At 40.7% G+C, this 14,071-nt stretch overlaps 1 protein-coding gene across 2 annotated transcripts in view; it reads left to right on the top strand.

Annotated features, from left to right (window-relative positions):
• frmd5a (FERM domain containing 5a) overlaps positions 1-14,071 on the top strand; it is a gene marked incomplete at its 5' end in the record, with an annotated part of 53,031 nt that overhangs the window by 24,845 nt on the left and 14,115 nt on the right. The window contains 4 exons of one of the 2 annotated variants that reach the window (XM_079162621.1): positions 10,301-10,405; positions 11,494-11,536; positions 11,890-11,968; positions 13,941-14,038. In XM_079162621.1, coding sequence (XP_079018747.1) covers positions 10,301-10,405; positions 11,494-11,536; positions 11,890-11,968; positions 13,941-14,038 — 325 coding nt within the window. The remainder of the gene's footprint in view (positions 1-10,300; positions 10,406-11,493; positions 11,537-11,889; positions 11,969-13,940; positions 14,039-14,071) is intronic. The other variant, XM_079162622.1, reaches the window with a different exon arrangement.

Consider the following 14,071-nt stretch of genomic DNA (forward strand, 5'->3'; position numbering starts at 1 on the left):
AGATTGCAGTGAGAATTAAAAGCTTCTTCATCCTCTGACTCCTAAAATATAATTCTCAACTCTCTGTGCTGAGCTGTTTCTCCCCACGGAATTGAGTCAATCTTCTCTCCAACCATTCAGTACATAATTTAGGGACAAGAGCAGGAAGTTTGATGACCCACCTTTGGCCAGATTTAGTTATAGCTAGGTGCAACTGCATTCCACGAGAACCTTGTTTCTCTGAATCATTTATTGAGAAGATTTCATCTCCCTTGGGCCTCCATTAGAGCGTTGACACACAGTGGCAGTGGTGGGCCTTTCACGCCTGTGTGCACAGGCAGCTAGTCTCCAGGGCCAAACAGCTTTCTGCATTTTTATGGCTGGATTCACCACTGGAAATGGATCTTTCCCGGGGCTCCGGAGACAATGGAGGGGGTGAAGTGGCACCACGGAGGGCCCCTCAGCTCAGCATGAGCTGTTTAAAACAGCCAAAGGGTGCCAAATCTGAGAAATGGAGCTCAACATCTTTTTTACCAGTCAATTAGCCAGATTGCCTGCCAGTCACACAAGTGCTGCTCTTACACCATATACAGACCCAGATATTCAGATTCTTACACACTACAGTAAATCAAGTAAACAACCGTGATAGCTGTTGTTACATTTTGCAGCAGCAGTGGTGTACTTCAGAGGCCTGAGCAGACTCTGATTTACAGCTCACTCAGTGCCTCTGGCATGCTGGAGTCAGACACAGCTAGAAAATATGTGGGAGGTCATCATAAGTACTGAAGGCTCACTGAATAACATTTGGGCATCACTATAGTGAGGGGGCAGCTGAATGCAGTTTACAACTGCATTGTGGTGTTGTTTATACCACGGTAGTTATCCCTTTAACGTCTCTAGGTGTATTAGACGATGGTGGCACGTTGTTTTTGGTTGACTGACAATGACTCCCTCAGTTGGGTCCTCACTGCAAAGTTCCCCTGAAAAACAGGTGTGTCTGCTAAGCAAACCTTATTCCATCTGGAAGTGACTTCATCGGCAGAGCCAGAAAAATCAAGCTTCCGCCTACTCACTACAGAAAAGCTTGAATTCACTCAAAAGGATTCTGCTGCCTTTGTCTTTTCATGCTCACTTTAATGTGTTGCCTTGGACTTTACAGCAGCAATCTTATGACGGTGTACTGCTGGCAAATGTGCAGTTTTACATGGCCTTGTAAATAATAGAGCCTCTGTGTGCTTTGGCTTTTACATTTTTTAGGATTCTTAAGCCATCAATGTGCTGCACAGTGCTATCGGTGTGCTGCTTGTGCGTGTTTTTGCTGCAGGGGAAGTAGTTGGAGAAGCTATCTGCACATTTTTTAATTTTTTATTATAGACTCATCATGCATTTGCCATAAAATAAAAAGGTTTAAAATCCACTCCACAACGTATGCATGGCCTTTACCGGGGAGATACATTAGTCAGAGTTGTTCAAAAGCTCTTAATTATGCAAAAGGGATAGAGGCTCTCCAAACACAGAGTGTTGTCATTGTATCAGTGATCTGCAGATATACCAGAGACACCCAGGACAACAAGAAAGATGAGCCTACATCTGCTGGTGTCAGTCAAGCTTTTTGATTGTTTTAATTGGTTCCCTTTCGAGCAAACAATACATATGATGACACCAAAGCTCATTCAGACAACAAAGGATCTCTTCTGGAATTTATGCTTCATAATTTTCACCATTATTTATATATATATATATATATATATATATATATATATATATGTGTGTATGTGTGTGTGTGTGTGTAATGAAAAAAGACATCTTAACTCCATTATGCTCTTCTGAAGCTATTTATTAAACACCCTTTCACTAGGTGATGTGTCTGTCATCACCTCTGGTCAACACTGGTTAGCTTGCTGATGAGTTGACTGTTGTGGACAAGGTAGCCTCACATTGGACTAACTTAATGTGACAGAGGGACGACGGAATCTCAGGAAAGAAATCTCCATCGACGGAGCCTTGAGGCTTCTTCTTCACTGCAACCCAATTGGCTCTGAAGTGCAAAACTATTCTTTTCAGGTATCCAGACACAACACAAAGCAATTCTGCGTTTTTAGAAAACTGATGGTAATTTCATAATATTCAGATGCAATATTTTTACTATTTAGCTGTGATGCTATTTCAAAAGATGGCAAAAGCGACATTCCTAACTAGTGTTTTCTCCTGTGACTTCACATTCAATCAGCCCACTTGACAAAAATAGGAGAGGCTGCGGCTGGGAAATATCCCTCTTCAATAATGATAGAAAAAGACCAAGAATTCAGAAGGGAAATTACAGTTTGACAGTAAAAAGATAACTGTGTCTGAGTGAATTATCTTCTTCACAGAAAGCCCTTTTCTTTTTACCTTGTATCCCATGCAGCCTTGCTTTTCATTAAAGATCTGACCGCAGCAGTTTATTGAAGGAGACACAATGCTTTAACCAGCTGTTTTGTTTGTGCCAACAGATTCTTTGAGTGGCAGCAAAAAGGACAGTTATTAGAGCAAACTGTTAAGTGGGACAAAACGGGAGTCAAATTGTAGGTAAAGTCAGTAAATGTGCAGATGAAATGCTCTGACACAGGAAGGCAATCAGATTTCATCAGTGTACAGTCAGGAGGGGATCCTGAGAAGAAAACAGCGGGTGTGAGCCCTCACAGAGAGGGATTTCGCATTATCAGCACAGTATCACTGATAATCGTGCCAAACAGACGGTGTCGTGGTAGTGGAACAATAACGCACGATGGGTGTCCAATCATATTTCAGAGACGGCAGGCTGGAGAGAATGAGCCAGAGGTGAAGACTGCCGTTCCCTGACAGGGGTTTAGCTTTGGAAAAGAGGATGAAGCTGGAGCTCAGTGACCTGGTCGTCTCATTGTTAAAACATAAAAGCCCAGGGCTGAGACACATTGTGGAAGCTATAGCTTGAGACCAATTAGTAGACCACGTAGTGCAGCTTGTAACGGTAACTTCTCATAACTATCCTGCTTGGGAATAGTTGCTGTTAGAGACTTATGTTCTTAAATGTCATTTATAAAATGGATGAAAAGAACACTGAATGCTCAGATGCTTTAATAGCTTTCCCTGCCAAGAAATCCAATAGCGCTTATGGCTATTACGCTGATAAACAGCAGACATTAGTCATTGTGTGAATGAGTCTTTGACAGCAACTGGAACGTGCATGTCTGGTACAACGTGTCATGCCTGTGGGCTAAACCTAGATATAGTTATGATAAAACTGCATGCCGTAAGATTGCCCAGTTTCTCATTTCATGTAGAGGTTAACAGTGCATGAGAATAAATGTCAGGTCTGAAGGCTTGACACATGCTGAATTAGCGACACTGAGTCATTGCCCGACAGCCTTTCACTACACTGGGGGAGACCAAACTGGCGCATCACCAACGCTGTGCAAATGCCAGAAAAATTAAACATTGTTTATATGCTAATCCCAAGCATGACACCAATTGTGCTGCTCATTCTGTTTTGGGGGGTATTTGTCACACTTTTTAGGAAGAAAACCTAGCTGTTGTTGGAGCAACTCCACGCTCACTAAAATATATATGCTAACCAGGGATGTGTAGATTAAGACAAACATTTAGCTGGTCATCAAAAGACCAATCGAATGCCCGGTTGATCCTTGCTTTGATTTTTATCTCTGATGTATATTTAGATGACTCAGAAATCCTCATTGATAAATGTATTTATTTCCTTGTTTCTGCATGGAGGTAAAGTATCATTAAGGCACACGTCACAAATAAATCTCTGTCAAACACACATCTAGAGCCACTTCTTTAGTTGCTGATGGTACATCCTGTTTGTATCTCAGTAGTCATGTATGTAAGAGTGTTTTGCAGTGGCTATTTATGAATGACCATGAATGCTGTTATGAATGCTATTTACTCAAGAGTGATACAACTGTACAGGTAAAAGTAGACACTCCTGTGCTCCACCAGTCTGCTTCCAAACCTGTATGAACTTTACAGGATTAAGTACTCCAGTGACGTCTGAAAGCCATATCCAGCTGCAGCGTGGCAAAGATGCCTTTTGAATTTGTTCTATATCTTTTCATTGTAACATTTATTTTTGAGAAATGTGGGTGCAATAGCTATTAAAAGCTGTCTTTATGCCATTTAAACCACGGCATGGTGGCATGGCTTTATGGATGATTAAGTCGGTTTGTCCATCAATCCACCACTTTGGGCCAGCCGGAAATCTCACCAAATGCTGTATGGATCGCCATGAAATTTGGTTGAAATATTCATGTCTCCACAGGATGAATTGTAATACCCACCATCAGGTCAAAATTGTAATTTGTCCAATAATTCGCTAAATGTTAGCAAGTCAACAAACAGCGATGGTGAACATGGTATTACACCTGCTTACGAGCATCTTAAGTATTATTATTGTGAACATTTGTTACTCGTTAGCTTAAGGAAAGCTTTGCAGTATGCCTGTTTAAGATTCTTCAGTTCAAATAAATGATGCATATCCATCAGAAAGAATGGTTATAGAGAACACTAATAACTATTGAAATAATGTCATGCTTTGTAACAGTCGACATAGAGCTCTTGGTTTGCCAGCCTTCAGAAAAGTTCCAAACATGCATTAGTTTTCTCTTTTTTCCTGCTATAATTACATAACATTCCCACATATTATTGTTCTTCCAATCTTATTACATACTGGATAAGGTAACTAATGAACCTCACCCCCAAAATGTTGCAGACAACTTAATGTAACATAGAATTTGACAAGAACAGTTGGCCTCGTCTTGCAGATCTCTGAATCCATTCTTGTCTGCTATTTTTTATGTAAAAGAACAATACCATTCGTCATAAATTGATTTATTGAAAGCGCTGCCAACATTGTCAATCAGGGTGACAGTTAAACATACCAATTATGAAAAAAAATGTGGGCGTGCTTGGCATTTAGCTGAATAGAATACACTCTCTCATGAATTCCTCTTTTAATCATAAATGGCAACTCACATTTCACCCATTGAAACTATCCACCGTTGAGAAGCTTTAAAAGCAATTATCCATATCGCTCTATCCTCAGCTCTCTTCTGCTGCACTTCTGGGGCAAATCCTCACACATTCCCATCGTGTTTTGATGGCCCACTTTCCCGCTTGATAAGATTGCGCTGCAAATGGTTTCTGGTTCACAGCATCGTCTTGTGCAAAGACTCATTACAGCTGCATCACATATCTGTGTATGCCATTAAAACCGTCCATTTATATATGAATTAAACATTTCTTATTTGACTGGAAAAAGGAAATCGGTGTATATTCTGTGTACTTTTGCTTGAGACTTTTGTTCGCGCTTAAAATAGGTGCTGTTTTGTCTTCTGCTGTGTTGTTCCTCAAGGCATGTTGTCAATGTTGTCCTGACCCTTAATCAACCATATTTTCATGATTGATGATTTAAAATAGTCTGAGTGAAGCTGCCTAATCACTCTTAACAAATTCTTACACTTTCTATTACATGCTCGGTGTCTCTTTCAACCGCCCCGGGTTACATATAAGTTTACAACCCTATTTGAACGCAAATGTCCGACCTTATGCCGATCAATTGGTTTTACGCCTCAGCCTTTTTGCTTTATTGCATTTATGGAAGCGTTTGGCCCCACCAGTTCTTTTATGTAGATGTCTTTCTGGGTGGAATAAATCATAAGGTTTCCGCTTCAGAAATCATATATTGTCGTCCTCTGCTAATGACTGTGATAATTGCTTGCTGACTGTGGCTCAATGGGAGGGTACGTTTTATATTAAAGCTGCAGAACTCTTTCAGTTCATTCCTTGTTTTCACCCCATTAGCCACCAGTGTTATCTTGAGAAGTGCATTTGAGAATTAACCCGATTAATGCAGTTTGTTGCAGTCTTCTCTTCACAACTGCTGATTTTTACAGTTCCAGACCCTGATCTCGTGGCATTGATGGTTAGATGGTGGAGGAGTCTGAAAAAAGAGCTCAACCTGTTTGTGTCAATACTGTACATGCTGGTGTTGAATTTAATCATTTAGCCACAATAATATTGGGTGTTGAAATTTGATTTATAAAACACCGTGAAACCACCGTATTTACTTTGACACTGCAACAACATGTGTTATCCTGTTGATTTATACTAAAAAATAGTTGTGAATGCAGAGACTGATGTGATGTGCTCTATTTAAATAACTGCTATAACTGTTTGTGTGTGTGCTTTGACTAAACCAGTTTATGACTTGAGATAAACAGACATGATATTACAGCAAACATAGCTTTTTATTAATTGTAAGTGGTTGTGGGTTGGCCTTTGTGTGCCCCAAGTCCCAGCTGAAGTGGCTGGATCATGACTTGAACTCCATGCGGCTCGGTCAGGACGGTGAATCGCTCTGACACATTAATCACTCAGCCTCCTGGGACAAAAGAAAGTAATCTGCTTATGAAACCAAAGAAATCACCTCAGGGCACTATGTACCTTTAGCTGTACACTGTTCACACACACACACACGCACACACACGCACGCGCACACAGTCCCATGCAGTAAATGGCATTATGTTTCCACTCCTCTCACCATAAAGTGATACAATCTTTTATTAATGGTCTGTGCTCCTGCGTTGACATGGAGACCATTTTAATGATTAATCTGAAAGGAAAGTGCCCATTGGGGGATTTTTAGGAAGTAAAAGAACAACTGTGTTGGTTTCCGGTGTAGAGGCACGTTGGAAAGATATTTTTAATTATCATGTGTCTTTCTGAGATGCCCTTTTTGCCTCCGTATGGCAGGCAACAACTTCATCATGTGTCAAACTTGTTATTTCAATATTGTTTTGTATAACAGGGACATTTGGCAGGTGATTAAAAAAATCCACACCATTTGCATTATCACACTTTTTCCTATTATTTTCTCACACTTTATTTATTGACTTTATTTTGTAGGGAAGTGGCAGACAAATACAACACAGCACTATTGGATATGTTCAATATGTAGGGTCTCACCTTGTCACTTGGTTATTTTAAAACTCAGGTCAAACCCACGAACCCTCTTGTAAATCTGTTGAGGCTCCTGTGGGGCTCTATTGAGACGCCAATCTAGGCGAGGAAAAGGTTCATTAGTGTTAATTAGAAATTTCAGGAGATCTTTTCTCTCGTGCAATCACCTCAGTCTTGTAATTAGAGAGACCAGCGGGGAATAATGCAGCTGTGTTCGGTGTGGAGCAGAGACGGAGGTAGGGGGAAAGAAAGGGGGGGTGGTGGTGGGAGTGCTGTTGAATACTAACAAACTTGCTCCTCGTAACAAAAGAGCAGATGTCTTTTCTGACTCTGTATGTCCTCTCCATACAGAACCGTTTTTTTAATTTATGGTTGGCTTTGTTCCTCCGTTGCTCCCTCTAGCAGGCTTCTCAGCCAAATGATGAAACCTCAAGAGGAAGCATGCTTTACAATTTGAAAACAGAAATATTATTTCTACCTTTCATTGTGTCCTTTTTGTATTTTAAGTGCATACAGCCTGATTATTTATAACTTTATTTAGATTATGCAGGATTGGCTGATCATTTTACAAACCAAGAAATCACCTTTCTCAATGATAAACCTAGCAGGGAAAATTAGTGTTTCTCTAATCCTCTACCTTGATTTCAAAGACAGGGTTTCTATTTTATTTGTCTGCATGCAAGTGTCTGTGATTCTTCAAAAATGCATATATGTGTTCATGCGTCTGAGCACACCACAAGGATCGTGCCCCTTTAAGCTAGCAGGCCCGTCAGATTGGTTAGTAATGTAACAAAGAGGGAATAATCTCGAAGTGACAGTGGCTAGCACCCATGAAGCCCTCTCACTACAGAAATGTCAGTTACATCCAGTAGCAGAGCTTCTATCAGTATTTGGTCACAGAGAGTCACGGCGGTTAAGCGACAAGCCCAGCATCGACAGGCCTTTGTCCTAATGAAGTGCCTTTTATCTGCAGCCTGAGTAATGACATGGAGGAGAGTGCTGCCAGTGACACCTCTACTTGCCGTCACAGCGCAAACGAGCAGAGGAAGGAGGAGTGAGACGGTCAACCCTTGAACTTTGTTGCACTCCTCACGAGCCATTATGTGAGACTCGAGTGCCCATCAGACCTCAGCTAACGTGTGATTCAATCATTGTCATGGATAGGGGTCTGTGTCTTTTTAAGATTTGAATATCGTAGTTGAAGAAAGATATTCTACAAAACCTTATTCCATTTGTATGTAACACAAACGTGTATGAAAGCTTTAATGAGCAAAGTTTCCCAGTTTAGATGAGAAAATATTGAATCAAATAATCAGTAGACTATTGATATGATCAGGCTTTATTACTGATACCTACCTAGAGTTTTTACTTGATACTACAGACACATTAAGGTTGATCCACAGAGTATCATTAGCATTTGCTGTCATGTTTCTGGCTCCCTGATGACCATAACTTTAATATTCACTCTCTTTCTAGCTCTGGTCTCTTGTCATGGTGCTTTTTGTTATAGATTGTTTCATGTTTTAGTAACAAAATCCTCTCTTCTGGTTTCTTGTCTAGTTTTATTTCCTGCCTTTCTTTGTTTCCCCGTCTGTGTGATTATCTGCCCCGCCCTCATTAGTTTCACCTGTTACTTATCAGCCCTGCTGTCGCCTGTCCCTCGTTATCTCCCTCCTTTCATCGTGTATTTAGTCTCTGTGCTCCCCTCTTCTTTAGTCAGTCCATCTTGTAGTTTTGTTTGCCCGTAGCCTGCCTGCATCTTGGGTTTGTCAACTGCACCAGTCAGGCATTCGGGACGTTTGCATGCTCTTCAACTTTCGTGCCGGAAAACCAAAACGACGACTTTATAGTCGCTAAAATGCTTCATAGAGCTGAAGGGAACTGCAGAGTCTGGTGGGACTTTCCCATTACACAATCATTTGACCCCATTGTTCATGTAAAAATGTGGATAAGTGCAGCTTTAACAGATGCATGGACATACAGTAACTACATCACCGTGTGCAAATAGATAAGCAATACTCTGAATTTAGAAAAAAATACTTTCCATTCGATAAAAAGTATTTTTTTTTACAGTTGCCTCCCAAAATGCCCATAAACAGTGAGACTGTTGGGCGTTTGTGCTGACTGACCCACTAAAGCAATCCTCAGAAATAAAAATCCCCATGAGCCAAGTCTGTGATGTGGTATGTGGGCATGACGTCTCCCTGGCATGGAGAGAGACGGTGAATAGTATCAGCACTGGAGTGGTGCTAGATTTAATATTTGCTGTCTCTCTGATTCTGATTAATCAGTTTTCAACCTTATCTCATTAACTACAAATGTGCTCTAACGCAATGATTTAATGTCGGAGAAGTCAAGATGCTGAAATGTCACTGACAGCAGAGTTTTACCTAATTAACCATTTGAGGTATGTCATCTCCCAAAAGACATGTCAGTTTATGACATCCAGTCTTGCTAATTTACTTAAAATGTCTTCTTTTAGTTCTTTTAGTTGTTTCAGATATAGTGGTACAGTTTTAAGAGTCTTTAGCAGTCAGACTTGATTCTAGCCCTTCACAGTGACTGACACCGACTTGCACTGTGTGATTAGTCAAAGACCTGCCACTTATTACTCTACCTGGCTCGCTGCACTGATGCGCCCAGTTGTAATCATCGCTCATGCTAATTGTATCTGCATCCCTCATTCGTGTATGAAGCTCTTCCAGAGCGAAGGCAATGACTTATGGTTGAAGAGCAGCTTTTAGCTTGTTTCCGTCCTGCCATCGTTTTGAGAGGAGTTTCTTAACAGTGAATGCTGTTAAAAATACTGTTGGATCTCTACAAGACAGCCTGTCCCATTGATTCAAATGTTCAGCAGTGCTATGCAGATACATTGTTGTGAACAGGAAGCGGGGCATCGGATGCATCAGACAGTGGAGGACGCCCAGGCTTTTCTCTCTGTGCTGCAGTATACGCAAGTGTTTCTCTAAGAGAAGCATCCTCATGAGGTTCAGAATACAGAGTATTACTGTCACAAAACCCCAGTGAGGTTTCAGCATATTTAATCCATCCTCTCTTTGAGCTCCTCTTTTAGCTGTGGATAGGGTTTATGCCAGACACTTCAGATGGCTCTGACTGTGTATTAATATTGGATGAATCTGAGATATCTCTGGCAGGGTTTAAAAAAAAAAAAGCTGAAGCATATTCTGCTAGCAGCAATTATTTCTCATGTTTGAACTCAGGACAGTACTTTTGTTGAATCTTTTCTTGGCTACATATTCAAATGTGTTTCAGATTTTCTTTGTGGGCATGCTTGCTAAATTTTAGTTTCTCTCTTCTTTTACAGCGAGATGCAAAGGGACAGTATCTGTTTGACCTCATCTGCCACCACCTCAACTTGCTGGAGAAAGACTATTTTGGCATCAGATATGTGGATCCAGACAAGCAGCGGGTAAGTGTGTGTAAGCATGACGGAGGATCACAAACTGAGACATCGTTGCCTCGAAATTCTTTGGTTAAAAAGAACATGCCATTTGTGTTTTGCAGTCTATTCCAATTATAAGATGCATAATACAATATAGTGCTCAAGTGTATAATGTGTGTGTTTTGTGTGAAGCTTCCTGATTTGGTACCATTGTTGCTCGTTAAAAGGAATCGTTTCATACTTCGGCTGTGCGGGTAGGCCTAATTTTGACATTTTCAAGCAAGTCAGCAGCCGTTTCTCCCTGCTTTAGCTCCGAGATAAAAGCTTCCTGACTCCAGCTTTGTATAACTCACAGAGTGGCATCAGTCTTCCCATCAAAGTATTTCCCAAAATGATGAGCTAATACTTTATAGTCTGCAATCGGATAAAAAAATAGAGCATTGTTGATATTTTAAACAAAAATGCATTGTTTCTCATCTTGTTAGACTCAGTTTTAAAATTACAAGTTTAAAATATGTCTAAGTAGATCCACTGCGTCCTATGTTTTAAAGGTAGCGAATGTGAACTCACAATGACTTTGTGCACACATATCTCTGTTGCTTTGTGTCCATATAGAAAACTCATGAGTGGCTCCACTTTTAAAAATGGATCGGGTTTGATTCAGTTGGAAGAATGAGAATGTGGGACAGAGTGAAAAGTTGTGTTCTTCAGTTTCTTTTATTCACGCCGCCTCTTAGACGGACTGTTGTTTCATCTCCTCTGTTGTGAGGCATGTAGTAGCACTGCTTGACTCATGAAGTATTCACATGTTCACAGATCATGTTGTAGTCCTGCAGACAAGAGCAAAGTCCTGCTGATGCTGCATTTCCTATGCTGTCGCTCAGGACTATTTTGGTTGGTTGTTGCTGTGGGTGGGTTTGGTTTGGCGAGAAGGAAACCTGAGAGAAAGATGGATAGAAAGATGAAGAGACCGTGTGACTGTCTAATCAGCCTTCGTGCTGTAACAGTGTCTCAAGAGATCTCCAGTCATGTTTTCAGAAGAATACCACACACATTCTTAATATTCAATGCCGCTTCCGCGTATTGATTCATCTGGTTTCTTTTCCCCAATGCAGCACTGGTTGGAGTTCTCAAAATCAATTGCAAAGCAAATGAAATGTAAGTACTTTGAGTTTATAAATGTTTTTTATGTTGGAACACGAGATCTGGAATTTTACTGTTTTACAACTGAAAATGAAACAGTGCAAACCCTGATAACTGATTAATCATATAAGTTATTTATTCAACGACAGCACCGAACATTTGCTTGTGATGAAATGTATCTAATTTGCTCTGTGCTTAATTTTAAGGTTCCTTTTCTTAAAGTATTGCACTTTTTACTCCATGGGGATGAATCTGCCTCTTAAAACAGCCTTGCTGTCTCCTTCCATCCCCTGCGGATGATGTTTGATCTCTTGCAATGACAGGATTCCTGTCTGTTTCTTAAATGTTTTTTTGTGCGTTTCCTCCAGGTCAGCCTCCATTCACCATGTGTCTGAGAGTCAAGTTCTACCCTCCTGAACCCGCTTATCTCAAGGAGGAAATCACTCGGTATGAACTCCTGTTGTTGTTTTCACTTCAGATGAATTGAACAGTACTCAAGTGCTGCGGTGTACCTTTTTTGTTTCAGTTTAAAAGTAAGGAAGAAAGACTGCCATCATTTGATAAACCTGTGAAAAGCAGCTGTGCTTCATCCTTTTCTATTTTCTTTTTATTTCTGATTTTCCTGGAGTACAGATTGTGCTCTAACATTTTAACACAGAGCCAACATGTGGCTTTCTAAAACATTATTTATGGGCTTGCATATTTAAAATGCCTGAGTACTTAACTGTCTAAAACATTATGATAAATATTACACAGAGCACAGTTTGCAGGAGGACTTGTGAAGCAGCGAGGAAAGTAAATAGAGTATAAAGTCACAGATTTCCTTCCATGGTAATTCTTCCCAAATGGGATTCTGATTAAATAGCAGAAAGGTGAAAGTGACTAATTAAAAGCATGAAGGTGACTGAGTTTGCCTTCAGATAATGAAAAGGGGCCAGCTGGTATATCTGTGCATTCATCACTGACTAGAGGGAGAGTAGGCCACTCTCTCTCTCTCTGAGGTGTAATGAGATGTAATGTTCACCACATGTAGAGTGCTGATGCAGGGTGAAAAAGAAAAAGCAGGGTGAATGAAGGGCTGGAGGTTGGGGGTGAGGAGGAGGAGGAGAGAGTGATACATTATGATGAGAGTGGAGAGTGCAGACCACCGAGGGAGGGTAAGGATAAATAATCAATCACATACAAGGCTCATTCAGTGGGTACTCCCTCTCATCATATTGTGCAAGGATTTCTTTTGGACAGCATGTTAATATCAAATGAAAAGTCTATGGACACCAAAAAATAGGCAGCTTTTCCATAAAATATGGCGATGCCTTTCGTGTTGTAGGCCTTTCTCACAACAGGCATTTTCACTTGTGATAATGGGAAAAGCACAGGTGTTTCTGATAACATTAACGATGGCTCCGTTGTATTGAAGCACCTACATGGAATCCAGTCATCATTGATTATATTATACGCCTATTACACCCGTGAGACGATCCACTGGACAAAAAAATGAAATGCAAACAAAGAAGGGGAAAAATACTTGGGACATTTTAGTTGATTTAACTGGGGACAATGCACATTAATCAACAATGCCATTTTTACACACCTTAATTTGAAAGCGTCAGCTCAACAGCTATTTTGCCCCTGTAGTTTTTAAGAGGAAATTGTTCCACCATGCACTGTGAAGGCGAAATAGTGTGCTATGTGTGTGAGTGCATGTTTGTATTATGCAGATGTTTTGTAACGCAGTCAAAACATCAGCAGCCATCAGCACTAAGTGGCTAATTAATTAGTACCCATGTATTGTACTCGACGCACCTTCAAAAGGGGTCTGTTGCAGAGTAAACAACATGGGGAATGTAAGCAGCTTTTTAATGCATCTCTCCATGCAGAAAGCATTATTATCCTTTGTGGAAATGCCCTAGATGGAAAGCAGGTCTGCTGGCTGATTGTGAAAAACAACAAGATGAATGTCCTGTTCATGGCATGGGAGGTTTTTAAAGTAAGAATATTAACAAGCCCACCTCCAATAGTGATAATAATTATAGTCATCGTCACCATCGTGATATTTGCTTCAGATAGTGTCTCAGAAAACATTTCATGCTTCAGGAGCTGATTGGTTGAGCGAGTCTGAAACTAGGCTGGAGGCAGAAGCGCAGCGTCAGTAGCAGCTTTCCCTCAGGGCCTTCATACTCTCCTTTCCCCAAAACAAAACCCTCATTTCAGCTAAATCAAAAAGAAATATTCAAACCACCCATAGGGAACATGAAGTCAACAGCCTTTGAGGTTTATCAGGTTTGTTCTTTTGCTGCTCCTCCTTTTACTATTTTCATTTCACTGAGAAATGTAACTGGATGACTGAGTGAATATCATCAGTATTCTCTTAAGCAGGCCTGTCAGATTGTCTGACGTGATTTTTGTCCTTTCCTTTTAGATATTTTGTCTTCCTGCAAATCAAGAGAGACCTCTACCACGGTCGGCTCTTGTGTAAAACCTCCGACGCGGCCATGCTGGCTGCACACATCCTTCAAGGTAACGGAGGGTGACAGATGGGAATGACTTGAA

Source organism: Pholis gunnellus (genome assembly GCF_910591455.1).
Source record: "Pholis gunnellus genome assembly, chromosome: 7".
In the NCBI taxonomy this organism is placed as follows: domain Eukaryota; kingdom Metazoa; phylum Chordata; class Actinopteri; order Perciformes; family Pholidae; genus Pholis; species Pholis gunnellus.